At 27.3% G+C, this 18,196-nt stretch overlaps 1 protein-coding gene across 3 annotated transcripts in view; it reads right to left on the bottom strand.

Annotated features, from left to right (window-relative positions):
* Positions 1–285: 285 nt before the first annotated feature.
* The window catches only part of LOC129974899 (alpha-actinin), a 75,152-nt gene continuing 57,241 nt past the window's right edge, over positions 286–18,196 (bottom strand). For all 3 annotated transcript variants that reach the window (XM_056087676.1, XM_056087675.1, XM_056087677.1), the window contains exons 10-24: positions 17,905–18,135; positions 17,245–17,321; positions 16,515–16,644; positions 14,250–14,341; positions 13,052–13,160; positions 12,604–12,666; positions 11,325–11,402; positions 10,417–10,575; positions 9,590–9,674; positions 8,595–8,794; positions 7,376–7,429; positions 6,494–6,562; positions 4,749–4,907; positions 2,601–2,759; positions 286–1,269 (exon numbers count right to left, since the gene is read on the bottom strand). In XM_056087676.1, coding sequence (XP_055943651.1) covers positions 1,111–1,269; positions 2,601–2,759; positions 4,749–4,907; positions 6,494–6,562; positions 7,376–7,429; positions 8,595–8,794; positions 9,590–9,674; positions 10,417–10,575; positions 11,325–11,402; positions 12,604–12,666; positions 13,052–13,160; positions 14,250–14,341; positions 16,515–16,644; positions 17,245–17,321; positions 17,905–18,135 — 1,824 coding nt within the window. In that variant the 3' untranslated portion in view covers positions 286–1,110. The remainder of the gene's footprint in view (positions 1,270–2,600; positions 2,760–4,748; positions 4,908–6,493; positions 6,563–7,375; positions 7,430–8,594; positions 8,795–9,589; positions 9,675–10,416; positions 10,576–11,324; positions 11,403–12,603; positions 12,667–13,051; positions 13,161–14,249; positions 14,342–16,514; positions 16,645–17,244; positions 17,322–17,904; positions 18,136–18,196) is intronic.

Here is an 18,196-nt window from a genome sequence, read left to right on the forward strand (position 1 = left end):
AAAAAAAGAAAAATTATGAAGAAAAAAGAATGCAACAATTTATTTATAAAATTCTGTAGATGTCCACTAATGAAGTAGAACTGAAATGAAATATACATTGAATAACAAAACCAATAGCATAGGATTGGTTTAGTTATGTATATCAAATGTTAAATATTATCAAATGAATACTCTGAGAGCATATGGATTAAGAGTATCAACAGCCTGTTTTCAAATTCAAAACTCAGCATTTCAGAAATTGATAAAATATTAATGACAAATATAGTAACAAATAAATGAACCAAATTGGGGCTAAAAATTTTTTTATTAAGACATTTTAAAAAGTACAAAGAAGCACAAAAGCATGATTATAGGACAATTTTCCTCTTTTCTTTGGATAGCTTCTCACAAACATAAAATAAAATTTCTTTTTTTAAATTAATTTCAAATAATGATTCTTTGCAACACAATCACACAAATATGTTTTGGGGGCAGGCATAATCTATACCTAGTGAAATATGAGGGTTAAAACAAGCACTTTTTGGAACAAAAAAAGTAAAATTTTATCTTTCGGTTGTTTCAAGAGGTCGTTAGATGGTTCAGAACCACGCTGTCGGAAGACGTCATATTCAGCTTCGCTTGGGGGACGGCAGGTGAACCACAGAAGGCACGAGTGGCTCTTTCACAACAACGCGTCACTAACCGTATTTCATTTTTATTCTAAGTAGACAAGGTTTTAACCAAATCCTTTGGGGGATGGGGCAAAACAAGATGCTGAGCTGGTATAATATAGTCTTTTCTAACCAATTAATTTATTATAAAATTGCTCACTGATTTGACACTTTATTATTGACAACCAACATTGGACAATCCAATGCTACTTTATTTGCTTTGTTGACTTTTGTTTTCAAGTATGAAATTCACTATAAATTGATTGATAAATTATAATGATAATAAAAATGTTCGATTTTAATTTACATGATATTAAAACACCACGAGTTCCATTCTTTTGGCAATAATGGGACAAGGAGTAGGATAGAGGAGTGGATGCAAGAGATTGTGAAATGTTGTGTTGTCTTGGATAAAAAAGCCACACAAGACCAGCTCAGAGGGTTCGTTAAATGCAAGACTCTAGAGATCACTTTCGCCGTAGAGTGCCGTTGAGAAGGACATGTAATCCAAGGCACCAGGTACAGCTCCTGGTCCTTTGAAGGGTCCCATGCGCTGAATACAGTACTCAGCCTGGTCTGGTGGCAATTCTCTGCGCAGCTCTTCTGCAGTAATGTAAGGCTATGAAGAAAGAAGACAGTTTAATACCATTTTAAATATTAACTTTATAAGAAAGGTGCCAATTTTTATGACAAGTTTAAAAAAGCAGAGTCAGCATTTTTTTTCTATTTAAAGTTAATAATTTATAAAAACATTAATATAAAAAATTTAATCTTAAAATTTAATGATCATAAGGATGAAACCTATGCTGACACCAACACATACAAATTTTTGTACTATATCAGATCGGGATGTTTGATTCCCTTCTTTAAAGTCAGATTTAATGAACAACATATGCAAGATAACTTTGGTAAAATTGGTTTTCAAAATTGAATCCGCTCATTTTAAAGTTAAGTTGTTAACAAAGGCCCACTGCAATCTTCAAGAGAAGTAAAACTAAACTGTGTTGAGAATCTATTCACAGAGGGAAGATTTTTTTTAGTCTTTTTTTCCAAAACTTGGTGGCAATTGGGTAATAAATTAGCAGTATTACAAAAATGAAGGTATTGTCAGGCAAATAGTTGCTGCTGAAAGCTTGTTAAAGCAGAAGAATTATACAACACGTTTTGTTATCTAACCTGAAAGATTCCCCCCCCCCCAGAAATGAATTCTTTTAATGTTATTGCATGCACCTTGATTACCACCACTTCACTAAAAAGTTTGGTTGAAAATATAGACTTCGTACAAGTCACAAAAATAAAATTTACTTCTTAAAAAGATATAACTACTCTGTTTTCCAATAAGACTAAGTAGTCTTTACTCATAAATACAAGACTTGGCTGCCACTCAAAAAAACTTAAGTTATAGTATAGAGAGAAACAAAGACTTTTTTAAAGTTTATGTCCATCATGGGGATATTTGAAAAAGTTATAAAACAATGCAGAGCAAAACACAGTGGAATATTTTATTTAATTAATTTTCATTTCATTAACATCTTTAAGTCTGACACATAATGGCCATTAATGAAATGGCAATAGAACCAAGCTCTTTTTATTGTTTCAGAAACAGAAATAATTCAAAAATCTTTTTTCTGGCAATATTTTTTCAAAAACCTTATGGTGTAAGAAAATACAAGCTTAAATTTTTTTTTTCTTTGTATAAATAAAATTAAATCATTCTGTTCTGTGATAAAATAAACACAGCAGGCTAAATATATTAAGTTACATTTTTAATTATTTTTTAGAAATTACAATACATAAAAAACATTACAGATCCTTTTCCTGCATTATGTACAATATATATTTATCCTAGGTTAAAAAATTTAATGTTTAAAATAATTATGCTTAAATTTTACAAATATTAACACATTTAACAATAAAACAGATTAATAGTAAAAATTGACTAAAACTGACCTTATCTCCAGCCAAAATCCTGAATGAATCAATAATTTGTTCAGCTGTGTCAGAATCTGTACTTTCTCTAGTCATAAAGTCTAAGAAAGTATCAAAATGTACATAGCCCGTGTTATTAGGATCAACCACACTCATAATCCTGCGGAAATCTGCTTCACCCTGTAGAATAAAGAATTAATTGTCAGAAAGTAATATTATATAATATACATATCATATATATCGACTTTTGTGATACTTAAGTCAAATATTTTAAAATATATCAAACGAGAATCTTCAAATTATGAATTAAGCCAATAGCAGCACTTCAAACAAAACAAAAACAAAAAAGCTTTACTTTTTATCTGACTTAAAATTCAACAACATAATTAAAATGGCTATATTTTTTTCCATCACACTTTTTACTTCCCTGAATCTGATAAACACACGTACTGGTCATTCCGTATTCCGAGACCACCACTTTTCGTCGACTATCTCGTTAAGGGAAGAGACGAGGAAGAATGAGCGCATTTCCAGAATTCTTCGTCATTCTTTGACCTTGATTTTCGACCTTTTTTTTGTTAATTTTTTTCCCCCACGCATATGTGAATATGGTGTCATTTCTGACCATATTATTTTAATTCAGTCTATGAGTAATCTGAGTTTATTTTATTGTTGAATGTAAACATCCCCTCCTTTCATCTTTCCTCTCGCCCCTATTTTGATGAATTAAACCCATCCTAATGCATGCGTAAAAACACAAAGGGTTTTAGAATCTTTTGTCAAATAATATAGAATTATGCCTGTCTGTAAGCATAACTCAAAAAGTGTTGAATTAGACAAATGAAATTTGATAAATTGTCTTAACAAATTTGTAGATTTCCATCATATTTTGGAGGAAATAAAAAATTTTCTATATATGTGCTTGTGAATTCAGTGCTTCAAAAAAGCTAGGTGGATGAAATTATGCACATAGTTTTATCATCAGAAATAGGGTTGAGCATTAAATTTCAAACCAAAAACTATCTATTTGGTATCTATCAGCTTATTTGTAAATTTCCATGTATGCAAACTCAATTAACACAAAAGCACAACCTAGATAAACAAAATTTAATAAATGGTCTTGTAGCCAAAATTGCAGATATATATTAAAATTTGCATTAAACTGGCTGCAAGGATGTCATCCAAAACTCATTCTTGGTTTCTTTCTTATTCTATGAAATACAAAATATTCTATAATATATTCTGCCTCTATGGGAAGAAGTTGGGAGGAAATGCCCTCTGCTTCCAGACATAAGCATGATCTTCATGGAGTCCTCGAGGACAGTCAAAGCTAGAGAAAGAGTTTTTGAGACATATTGCAAAATAAAATTTAGAGTTTCCCAATCTCAATAACTAGACTGATTTTGTCAATTCTCAATGCTTTGCAAACAAAAATAAGTGATCAAATACAAAATTAAGGAATCATAAAATGACTTTTTTTTTTGCGTTAATCAAATGCATTTCATTAAAACTGGATGACATGATTATAATCATAGCATTAATATGGTTTACAAGGAGTGGCTTATATTACAAATAACTTAGACAAGTCTATCAACTTTGATGGGCTATATCTTTATTGCAAAGAATAAAATAATAATATAATTGAAATAATTAAAAGAATAATTAAATAATTAAAAGTAAAAAAAAGTATTATATTTGCACATTAATGAAGGAATATTCTGGTTGGTTAGCTTCATTTCAAAGTGGTGAAATTTTCAAATTAGTAAAATTGGTCTAGCTATTGAAGTTAAGAATCTGCTAACATTTTATTTTGCAATATCTCATGAAATGGAGAGAAAGTAGAAGATTACAAGCAATATATCTAAGAATCATAAGCACTCGAGTGAAAATTTTTTCGAAACCATTACAATGTTGGACCTGAAAGCTGTCACAAGTAATATTTTTTCAATTTCTCTTGAAAATGGAGAGCAGTGGATAAGAACAGGCAACCAATGACGATATACCTAAAGGTCACAGGCTTTCATATGAAGAAAAAATTAGAGAAATCGGAACAGTAGCTGTGATTGAATGACAGGTTCTTTATAATTAAAAAAAATTAAGGTAAATTAAAAGATTTTCACATAAATAATTCATTTGTTTTCCCAATTTAAATAACATAATAAAACTTACCTGTCTGTCATTTCGAATATTGTAACCTAAACTGACTAGACAAGATTTGAATTCTTCAGGAGCTAAGCGACCTGTTCGATTTTTGTCAAAGTGGTTAAATGACATCCTGAATTCATTTAGTTGCTCTCCAGTAATGCCTTTAGAGTCTCGAGTCAGGATCTGAAATTAATAACAATATTTAGTAAACAGAGCACAATGCATAATTTTATTCACACAATATACAGACAACAATTTCATTACAGTCATTTTTCTCTCAATGAATTCATTGAATTATGGAATACCAGAGAGGTGAATGGAAACAAAGAAGCCAAAATCTTAAATAGCTGACAAAATTAGATTTTTTTTATAACACTATGCATATCATTTCCAAACCTTAACATCAATGGAATAAACTGTTAATAAGATTTTAAATTATATTAGTTTCTTTTTTATTACATTTAAGGAAAATAAAAACACATGCTTATCAACATGCACTTTTGTGACTAGAATATATAAAACTAACATTTAATGGGAGAGGGCAGAGATTGCATTCCATTTTTATATACAGAAAAAAAAACAGCTATTTTTATATTTTAACAACTGTCAAGCCATTCGATAGAAATTTAAATATTTATATGCAATTCTTAGGACTTCTCATTCCAGAAATTTCTTCAAATATTAGCAATAGCAGATGAGTGGATTTATCTTTTCCAAGAAAGTATATATAATTCTATGAATATCAATTTTCTTGATAGATTTTATAACCGAGATTAAAACAGTTCAATAACAATATAAGTATACAAGTTAACTTCCTTTCATTTAATGCAGGGAAAATATATTTTTTTTTCAAAGAATTTATTCTCAAGCAAAATTTATGAAGAAAAACAAAAACATTTAACTTGAACTGAAATTTTAATCAAGAAAAGTCATGTATCAGGGAAAGTACTGCAATATTTATGACAGTAATATTTAAAAAAAATGAAAATCTATCAAAGAGTAAAGCAGAAATAAATATAACAAAATAATAAAGACTGATCATGAATGGAAGAATCGATTTCAGTAAGCTATGCAATCTGTATTCAGTTCTTCTATAAACAAAAACTTACTTATGTGCTATATTTTGCCTATACAATACAACATTCATTACATTGATAAAAAAATATTTGTTATACATTTTACAAATTTATACTTTCCCTCTAACGCCGGATGGCATTTTATATATTTTCACAAATATTCTAGAGAAAACATTTTTTAGTAAAGTAAAATACTTTGGAATAAAATAATATTCACTCTGAACACATTAACTTTTTAAAATAATTTACAATTAATGAATAAAATTTTTTTACGATTTTTGTTCTTTTACAAAATGTTAGTATTAAAAAGTCGATATAGAAAGAGACTCAATAATCACTAACATGAATATTCATAGACATTCTGGAATATGAGTATTTATCTGTATATTACCCAATATTATTTCTCCATTAGATTCTAAAATGTCAAAAAACAATTTTTACTAACTATAACAATTACAGAGATAAATTCGTTGAACAAGGAATATCAGGCCATTATTTCTAGTAGACTATATTTATATATATATATATATATATATATATATATATATATATAGGACAATAATTTAAAAATAAATCAGTTTATTAAGGAGAATGATTCAATTAAGGTCAAGGAAAAAATTTAACAAATATTGTAAAATAATCTGTTTAAAAAAATGGATTAATATTTCTTAAATCAAGACTTGAAAAATTTACCTGGTTTTCAACTTCATTGATATTACGATGAATTGAGGTTAGCAGTTGTTCCCAGCCAACACGAAGAGTCTGAAATACAAACAGTTACTATTAACAACTATTTAAAGCCTAAATAAATAAATACAGATTATTTCAAACAAATTTAACCAAAATTCTCAAAAACGGGAGGAAAAATTAAGTTGAGGGGGGGGGGAGGTTTAACAAAAAATGAAAACTTTATATAAATTTATACCATTATATTAAAACATTAAATTACTGATATTATTAGAGCCAAAAATTTATTGTAATCCATAAAAACATATTAACAAAAGACAGACTGTAATAATACAATAAATAACAAAAAAATTTAATTGCCCTACATTATGAAAAAAAATTCAAAAGCAGAGAATATACTAAAGCTCATGAAAATCAATTTTGAAAACAAACAGCTGAATAAGTAGAACTTATAAATAGGAATTTCAGTCAATTTTTTCAAGGGTGAGTGGGGTAGATGGAATAAGCTAATTGATGCCCAAATGAAAAGTACGCTGTTGTAACACACTTCATTTGAAAAATTCCAAGTTACAGAATTATATTGTCTATTCTTTTGATTTAATTTCAAAGACTGAATTAATTGTGTATTTCACTTCATATGACTTTTCAGCATAGTTATAGAAAACAAAATCTTGAATTTCAATGTTCGCAAATAGGATTATATAAAGTTAATGAAAACTCTCATAATGAAACTGTTGAGCTCTTAACAATTGAACTCATTAATATTAGAAAAGTATTAATTTATAAAATTATTGCCCTGTCAAAAATAATTTGATTTACTAATTATATAATTAATCATAACAAATTTGTTAAGACATTTGCAAAAAGCATTATATAAAAATGACTTACTTCCATAGTATATTGTGTATATCTATTTTCAAAGATCATAGCTTCTTGAATTTCCTAAAAAAAAAAAAAAAAAAAAAAAAATCATTAATAGTACATACAACTATCAAGGTATGTTGTATTATATAAATATAACAATAAGTATATAATACATTCTGTAGATTGAAATTACTTTCCTTAATTATGCAATACATAAATGGAATTTATTATTGAAAATTTGATTTATAACTGAGAGTTACTACAAAAATACTTGCAATTTCTAAATAGTGCTGATTTAATTTTTAAAAAATACAGAAAATCAAATAAGATCATAGCCAACAATTTTGTATCAGAATAAATTTGTAAAAATTTGAAATAATTTCTGATGAAATTTTTTTTTCAAGTGGCCAATTTTTAACTAATAAATATTTAATTTAATATAGTCAAAATGCATGTCTTTAGTAATATGACAATACATCATTTTACAACTGTTCTATCGCCTAATTTATTAAAGAATAAAAGGCAAACAAAAGATTTTCATGTATTATCTTACCCAATTTCAGTATTTACATTTAAAATCTATATTATAGATTAGAACAAATATCTTAATATTACACAGAATAAACAATAAAATAATTAGAAATTATTTTAAATAATTATAGCTTCAAGTAATAAATACAGACAAGCTGCAGATGTTTCATTATTAGATTACTTTTTTTATATAAATTTGTAATCTCTATATAAAATAAGGCATGTTATATGGCATAACATACTTTATTAATTACAAGCATATAATATTACATAATACCAATGAGTAATTTACATAAGAATTTTAACAATTCTGTATTTCATAGCAGATAAAATTGATTAAATTAATTTCCAGCCATAACAATAAATATTACTAAAAATTAAACCTCTCTTACTCTCTATGGTAAACTTTCAAATACCAATGTTAGATGGAGAGGTAAAACTAGAGGTAAAAATTTAGCTTTTCAGTAATGATGGTAACCTTTAAATATCCTTAATTCCTAAAAATAAATAATTTTTTTTACCAGTAACAGAATTTTTAATTTCGATCTACATATTTTTTAAAAATTAATCATAACATATTGATAAGAAATTTCCCTATCTATCACATATAAGTTTTTCTTTGGAGCATAGCATATCTTTCCTTTCAAAATATTTAATCCTATTTTTCTGGAACTACAATACACAAGTAACTTAAATTGATGGAAAGGCTTACTTGATGGCACTTTTCAAGTTCATCCATATGTGGTCTGTATTGGACTACACTCACTTCAAACTGTTTCAGTTTGTTGAGTTGGTCCTCTAAACTTCCCTGCATGCCCATTCCAATGGCTGTAACAGAATCCATTTGCCTCTCAATCCAGGGTCCAACAGCATTGGCCTTCTCAGCGAATTTCCTGCGCAACCTCTCATTAGCTGAGAAACTTCAGTTAAGGTTATTGGATTAAAGCTAATAGAAACAGCACAGAAAAAAAACTGAAATGGATAATATTAGCATATAGAATTATAATTAGCCACTTTCCCTGCTCTCCAATCAGATGTATTTCTCTTTTTTGGGAGATTAAGGTTCCAGTCCAAGTTTCATTATGCAATTTCTCTCAAAAATAGAGTGAAAGAAATGAGGTGGAAGGAATAATTGATGGCATATCAAGAGAGGCTTGTTATATGAAATTACAATTGGCAAAATTAATAGCCTGAAAAATGCATGATATCTGCCTGTGGAATAATAACATTTATCATAAAAATTAGGTTTTCATTAAGTCTTTTAAACAATCTTATGTAAAAATAATAAATTCATCCCTAATTAATGATAAATAAAAGAAAATTAAATTTTAATTGGTAATTTGACATTTAAAATCAGGAATTTCTAAATAGTTTTTAAAAATTATTTAAAAATTTTCAAAACAAAACAACAAAAAAATCCTTGCAAAAGTTGAGGAAGGGGGAGAGGGGGAGGGGATAATCTAAAAATTTATTTCTTTCAGCACTGCAATCCATTTAGAATATCATAATGAAAAATTACAGAAAAAAAAATGAACATTATATGATCATTAAATTATTTTGAATATTAATGCAAATTTTAATTTAACTTCTTGTCCAAAGCAAATTCTTATTTAAAAAAATATACAAACAAAAATGTTAATATCTTGAACATTAAAAAAAGAATAAACAGATGTCAAGAATTAATTTAAGTGAACAATAATAGGATACATTGTTGTCGCATCAACTCTGTCTGCAAAACTTGATCCCTCTTAGGAATCATCTGCTTTACATCACTCCATTTCGTCGTGATATCCTGAAAGAGGTAAAAAACATTTTGTGAGAATATTGTTTATTCTCACAAAACAGAAACATACAGAAAAATCCTTGAAATTCAAACAACATTAACTGTAATAATTAAAATGAACTAATTAATAAGAAAATTATGCATTTTGAAAATAAATGAAATCAATCTGAGTGAAAGTAAATGTCAATTCACCAAAATGGTCCTAATTTTATTTTTATAAAATATTTATCAAAAGTGATAGATTTACAACAAGCATAGTCAAATTTAAATTGAAAATTTTTATTTTAATATCGTACAAAGCCTTTTATGTTTCTAAAGCACTTAGAATGAACAAAAATAAAATCAGTGGTAAAGCTACAGATCTAATAATATGATAAAACAGGAGCTTTTTAAAATTTTAAATATCAGAAATTCATTCAGAAAAATTAAACAATGTAACTTCTTATACAGAGGAATTAAAAATAATGTTAAGTATTTTTTTAAAAATAATTTAAATTTTACATTGACCATCAATAATATATAATTTATAGAATCTTAAAATTCAAGCTCCATTCAGAGGAGTACAGTAAAATTTAAAAGAAAAATTCATTAATTAGGCTTCCCAATGGCAATTCAAATAACACAAACATCTTGCAACAAAATACAAACACTGTTAAAGCTACTTTTTAATTGACAAAAGCCTTAAAATTATAATTTTTTTTTAAATGATGGATGAAGTATTTGACTAAAGCATAAGGAAAAGAAATCTTACGATAGATGTTAATGTTGTGTAAGGATTCTCAATTCCTCCTGGAATCTGGCACTGTGTTGCAATGGTTTGGACTTCCTGAGCAAGCGCAGTAATAGATTTGTGTTCCTTGTCAGCTTCACCCAAAGTTTGCTTGAACTGCTCATGGGCATCAATTAGACCCTAGAATTAAATTAAGAACAATTAGCTATTTCAAACACAGTTTACAAAAAAGCATACATAGGGACACATATATTAATGGATCTATATTCTAAACAATATTGTCAAACAAATAGGATTTTTATTTTTTAATCCTATATAAATTTTAGAAATAGCAAATGTGCTATATTTGTTATGCATTAAAAAGATTCAATGAATAATACATTGCCATTAGTTGCTTCCTTAGCTAAATCATTGATCACAATGTTTAACTTTTTTCTGTAAGTTATCATATAGATGATGTGCCAGCAGAACTTTTTCCTTTGTATATAAAGCATTTTTAACACTACATGAATTAATCCTTCCTTATATTACTCAATTGGCAGATGGTCTTACTCCATTATTCCTTAATTATAACTAATAATAAGAAGAAAAATAGTAAATAAGAAAAGCAACTCCACAGGCAATCAATAGAAAATATAAATATCTTCTGCAGATAATCAGAAGCAGATTAAATTATAAAGAAAAGATGAGAAGCATTTTATTTCTTTATAATAAATTCTATTTTAAGATTCCCTCACTCATATCTAACAGTTAATGCAAATCATTTTAGTTCACATGCAAATTAATTTATATCCACAAACAAAATACTTAATATTTACTCATTTTATCATTTTTAAATGATAAAATAAATGACAGAGTGGGTGATTTAAATTGAGAATTTTGTGAATTCTTAAAAAACTACAAAATCTTGATATAAGTTAAATACTCACTTGTATTTCTTCCATAGTATGTACAATAAACATATCAACTAAATCTTCTCTGGCACCATCCAACCAGTTATTGAAAGGCTATAAAAAAGAAAAAAAAAATGGTAGAGAAAATTATCAAAAAAAAAAAAAAAAAAAAAAAGAAAGAAAGAAAGAAAGAAAAGAAAAGAAATGAAGCTGAAAATATTATTTAATAAATTTGGAGAAATAAATTTAAATTTAGTTGTAAAGAATATTAGCCTTTATGCAAATTTTAGATTAATTTATTTCATCACACTGGCCATAAAAAGAAGTATATCTCCAAATTTGGAATTCCTTTTTAAATTTTTTTTCTTAAACCTCTTCTGCTTGTATTTATGGATGTTGATCTCTCTATCTCTTATATGCACACACATATATTAAAAAACAATTGCATTTTTTTTTCCGTTCAGGATAAAATAACAATCGATTTAAAGCATTTTCAATAAGTTCATGTTTTGTGTAAGCCAGTGTTGACAAATTTTAAATGTGATCATGTTTATTATAATAAGATATGACTGTTGTAGCAAAGGGAGGGAAAAAAAACATTCTTCTGGAAAGAAAACGTTTAATCATATAATACTTGACATTGAATTAATTGAAAAAAGTAACTCAGAGATTTCTAAAAATTTGATATAGGTCTAAAATTTCACCAACCTACATATTAAAAACATTTATTATAAATTAAAATTTTATCTATATATCTATATATATATATATATATATTCCTCCACTAGAATTCTTTTAGAAAGTATATGAATTTTAAACCTTCGAAAAAATTCAATATGCTGAGGTTGAGGAAGATTTGCTACAGATTTGGTTTCTAAAAAGTGAATTGCAATGTTTGAAAGAATGATTCAACTATTATTCTTCAATTTTTGTTAAAACAGTAACATACTAACATTTTATTAAAATAACTACTTGGAAAATATATCTACATTCACTTTAACCTTTCGCCGTCCTCTCCTGTCCACAAAAATTTTCTGTTAAGTTTTTCAGTTTCAGTTTATCCTCCGTTTTTTGCCGCATTAGAACAAACAAAAACAAAAACTCAAACATGTAGACATTTACAAAGTATTTTAAACATTTAAAATGTAGAAGAATGCTTGAAGCGCATTACTGCCACCCTGCAAAAGTTTCACTTGAACATGCTAGACGCATTACGGATGATGAAGTTAATTATATAGCAGAAAAAAAAATATTGTTATACTAACTTTTTTTTATCATGATTAATATAAATATAAAATAATGGAATTCTACTTACTGCTGCTCTCTTAGCAAACTCAAGGTGCAATGTGTCAATCTTTTCTAGTACCCTCTCAGCCTCCTAAAAATTTAGAGAAATTCTATGTAACTACTATTTAGTCTGACAACAAACAATGTCATTTAAAAAATATACCATCACTTTTTAAACTGGTAAGATCAAATTTTACAAAAGTTATTTCAGTAAGAATTTATACTTGGTAAAAAATTATAAATAAGATGGCAACCAAGCCTCTTTTACAATTAACAATGTATTCAGATAGTTTACTTTTAATGTGCTTTAAATTTTGCACTCATACACAACAAATGAGATAAAATTCTAAGCAGGAAAACTTTATATATAAAAAATAATGTCCCAAACATATAATCTTACTTTAATTTTTGTTTCTTAAAAGTAAATGTATGTAGTATAAAAGAAGGGGGAGAATCAGTAAAAAAGTATTCCATACCTCAAGTGCACTTCTTCGTTTCTGTGTCAAAGTCCCAAGCCTATCCCACTGATCACATATCCTCTGGCATCTAGCATTGACTGAAGCAGCATCATGATAATCCAGTGCACTAATTAAAAAACAAACAACAATTAATATTTGAACTACATTATAAATTTAAAAATGAAGATTTGAGTTAACACAAATGTTAATGATTAAATTTCTTTATAATCTGCAGAAAGATGGTGTAAGTTTCATATTCAGCAATAGTAGCAATTTTGAAGCTGCAAATTTAAAACTCAAATTCAGGACTATGGAATTAGTACAATATATGCAATGGGTTAGTAGAGGAAGGGAAGGCTTCAGCCGATATAGCTAATTCTATTCCCATCACACTATCCTGTTGATAACAAAATAATTGAACATAAAGGGGAAAAAGATGAGGTCAGACTTAAAATCAATATATGGTTGCCAAAGACAAATTATTTTGGAATGATTTCACATCAAATTGATTTGCAACATTTTTTTTTATTGCAACGCTAAAATCCGTTTGTAATTATTATTGGTACCTATTCGAAGACGAATTTTTCAGATGATTGGCATGATTTTGATGTACTTGGAGAGAAACCATACACTAATCTTAAGTCCTACTAAATGTTAACAATAAGAAAGAAGATATCAAACAAAGGATAGAACAAAACAAAGCATAACATTGGAAACAAAAGCATAGAAAATATTGTTAACTTTTATGGTATTACCGACTAGCATTATTCTATGCCAACATATTTCATGCAATTTCATCATATACATGGCGAATATTTTAAAACTGATTTCAATTTTGTAAGAAAATCAACATTTGAAGCTATATGTCATTAATTTAAAAATGCATCACTTTCATGCGATATGTTTGTTAGTTTTCAAATGTTTGCTTTTTCTGCTTATTTATAAAAAAAGAAACAAAATATGTATATATTTTGATTTTTAACAATTTGTATGAGCAATGATATTTAGCTGACTGCACGACATGGATCTAAAACTATGATTAACAGTCTTCCAAATACTGAAAATTTTATAACTGACATACATCACAAAATATGAACAAGTAAACTTTTGAAACACATCTTTAGTTATGAATAAAAATCTCTGTCTCATTGATGAAGTTCTATTGTTGCCAATTAAAAAACATTTCCCAAAGTTAAAATTTCATGCAAAATCTTACTTGAGCTCTTGAGCAATGGCAGCAATTTGTTCCACACGATCTTGGTGAGCAGCCAGATCACTTTCAAAAGCTTCATGCTTCTTTTTCAAGGCCTGTAACAAAAGCAAAATTAATTTGAAGCATAAATATAAATGCCAATGAGGATAAAGACTAATGAATACAGAATCACTAATTAATAAAACTATGTTACAACATAAATAATCTTAATTTTAAAAACATCACAGGAAATAATATGGATTTAAAAGAAACCAAAATGGAAGTTCAGAAAACAACATCGTTCATATTATTCTAAAAGTTCATCAACTTTGAATCAGAAACTGAAAACTTGAATATATAGGGTGTTCATTAATTATTGTCGGGGTTTCCGTACCTCATAACTTTCGAATAAAAAATATTATGCAAAAACTGATTACGTATTCGTAAATTACAACTCAAAGAATTTTATTAATGATATTAAAGTGTAAAGTTTGCACAATTTGCACTTTGTAGGCATTCAGCTGAAGGTGATTATGTATTCGTAAATTCGCTGAACAAATTTTGACTCGAATTGAGGATGATGAAAACTACCTTTGGAAATGGTTCTTCAGTGACGAATCCACTTTTCATGTGTCAGAAAAAGTGAATAAACATAACTATAGAATATGGGGCTCGGAGAACCCGCACGATTATCAAAAGTCAAAATTTGTTCAGCGAATTTACGAATACATAATCGCCTTCAGCTGAATGTCTACAAAGTGCAAATTGTGCAAGCTTTACATTTTAATATCAATAATAAAATTCTTTGAGTTGTAATTCACGAATATGTAATCGGTTTTTGCGTAATATTTTTTATTCGAAAGTTATGAGGTACGGAAACTCCGACAATAATTAATGAACACCCTATATATAAAACTTGAACAATGAATAAAAATTGTGTTTTCACCATTTTTTAAATAAATGAATATAGAATAAATACTTAGAGCCACCAACTTTTTAAAAAGCTGTAAGAAATAAAAAATTATAAACTTAAAAAAATATTTCACAAGCTTTGAAATTGGCCAAAGCATAAATGTGAAGCTGAAGAATGGTCACAAAACAAGGCAACAAACTGTGGCATTACTGATATGGCATCTCTATCAGACAAATTTAATAGGTTGCAGTACAATAATTATGTTTAATTGTTGGTATGTTGGAAATGCTTTTGTTGAATTTGTATCATTAACAAAACTGTTCAAGTTCCACATTTCATAGCTAATGAAATTATATACTATATAATAAAAATAAAATTGTCCAATGTCTATTTCATATACCATCTAGTTTGTAATAAAAGAGAAGATAAACAAAACTCCTAGGGAAATCTTACCGAGAAGTGGTCAATATGTGGTACCGATTGCACAATATTGTATTGATATATTGCACAATATCGATAATATTGAACAAAATCATGGAAAATATGCAATTTGAGAACACAACTCAGGGTTTGAAAAATAAAATAGGAAAATGCATGGTCTTGGGAGACATGCAATCCAAATGTTTATACCACTTACATGCTTAGAAACATCAGAACGAACTATGAAACACAGTGAACTAAACTTTAAATATGCAAAACTAGTTATACATATTCTTTATAACAGGAAAACCCCAATCCTTTGCTTTACTTTTTATGCAATATAACTACTGAGAAACTGAGAAAATTTTTTGAGTCTTACTCATTCTAATTACATAAAATTATATATGATAAAAGAATTATAACTATATTTTTATTAAGTAGATAGAGTTGCTTCTTCACCCACAATTTTATAATTTAAAAAATAGAAAAACACCCACCAAGAATGTTTTAAAATATAAATTTAACAGATGAATATGAAAAATTATTTGCATTTTGTTATATATTAAGCATTTTAATAAATCGTTAAAAATAAATAATGTATTTTCCTTAAAACCTTTAATCTTTTAAAAACTGCTTTATCAATTAATAGTATATTTCTTAGTTTCTTTTTTTACATAAAACAAACTCTAATGAAGAAACTTATAATATTTGTATTTGATATTAATCAATATTATTTACTGAAATAAAAATTTCAAGTAAACAAATAATAAAATTACAACTTTTTTTTAAATCCGATATGAAAATAAGATAATTCGTAATTAAAAACATTTTGTTGAAGATTTTATTTTAAAAATTACAACCACCTTACAAATAACTGACAAGAATTACATTTTAAACCTTTCATTAAATTATATATAAAAAAATGGTAGTAAATAAATAAAATTCAAATAATATACCTTCAACTCATTCAATTTGCAATTTCTGAAGTCTTGGCTTTGAAGCATTTCTTCCTTTCCATGGGTCCAGTCTTCATGGATATCAGCTTTGTGCTTGAACTTCTGAGCCAAATGGTCCAATCGTTCTAACCTAAGAAATATCAACATAATAAATTTAAACCGAGATATAAAATTTAGCAAAGTAAACAATCCACACTTTCAAATGATGGATTTGTTTGTCTATATTTTATTATTGATTTAAATTAAAAAATTATTCCAAAATTTTTTTATGAAACTATAATTATAAAAATTAAAACATTGAATGTTTTTTTCATATATTAGCAAGCCAAAAGAAAACTTAATATATTCAAATATTTAAATTCCGATATATTCAAATGCGAGAATATAAAAAAATGAATCGACACTCAATAAAAATATTTGACTTAAACTGTAAGTCCTAAGCTAAACTTTTTAAACTAAGCTAAAAAATTTTTGAAGGTATGAATTTGAAAGTTATTTTTAAAAGCAACATTTAAGAATAATACTTTTCCTTCCTTCAGAAAATACAAATTCAATGCTTTTTCTCCTCTCTATCAAAGTTAAGCAAATATTTTGCTACTAACATGAATCAAATTGTCATTAAATAATTTTTTTTAGAGTTTTTCCTGATTTAATATAAAATTAATATTGTCCTGCAATATGAATTAAAAATGAATAAAAGAATTATTCCAACTAGCAGTTTAAAACATACCTCATCATTTCAGACAGCAACCATTCTTCAAAGCCCTTTTCTGCCATTTCAAGACCTTTCCATGCATTATGAATATCCTGCAAGTTAAATACTTGAAATTAGATTATTGGATGAGGCTATTGAAAAGAATTATTGAAACCAAATTTTCTTTTTGTTAGATTTTGAATCTTTCTACACAATAAAAAGATGATACTTTCATATTCAGAAAAAATGTTCATAAAAATCATCATTAGTCATTTAAATAATAAAACCCAAGATAAATGTATGGTTCCTCACCAACTATGTATAAACAGTACCAATCATTAAAAAATTTAACATCTCAGATGACTACCAAAAATGATCACAAAAGGGTTTTAGCGTTGCAATAAAAAAAAAATTAACATATGGGAAGAAACCACCCCAAAATAAGTCAGCATTGGTGCCCTCTAATCTTAATTGTAACATCAATCTCAAGTCAAAATATTTTAACTTTACTTTAAAACGTTTTTTATTCCCCTATTTTGCATAAAACTAATATGCGAGAAAGATGAATTATCAAATATTTAAAATATCACAAAGGGAAATTCAATCAACATATAATTTTAAATAGCTGATGAAAACAGTTCTATGAAGTTTGGCAAAATGAATAAATGCATTGTCAAAGGAAAAGTCTGTACTTACAGAAACCATTTTTCCTTCAGAAGGAAGATAGGCTGGCCTATTGCTAAGACGAAGCTTTGTTTGAAGAGTGTTGAAATTAGTTTCCAATCGAGCCTTCTGTTCCACACGTGGAGGCTTGTGTACTCGACGATAATTTCTGAATTCATCTAATTTCTTATGAACTCCAACTAAAGTGTTGTCTGTAGTTCGGTTTTCCAGCCAAGGAGTAGTTCTCCTAATCCATTCAAGAAGCTAATAATAATAATTTTAAAAAAATATTTAATTCCTACCTAGAAAGCACAGTACAACTGCC

The sequence above is a fragment of the Argiope bruennichi genome, chromosome 7, assembly GCF_947563725.1.
Source record: "Argiope bruennichi chromosome 7, qqArgBrue1.1, whole genome shotgun sequence".
In the NCBI taxonomy this organism is placed as follows: Eukaryota; Metazoa; Arthropoda; class Arachnida; order Araneae; family Araneidae; genus Argiope; species Argiope bruennichi.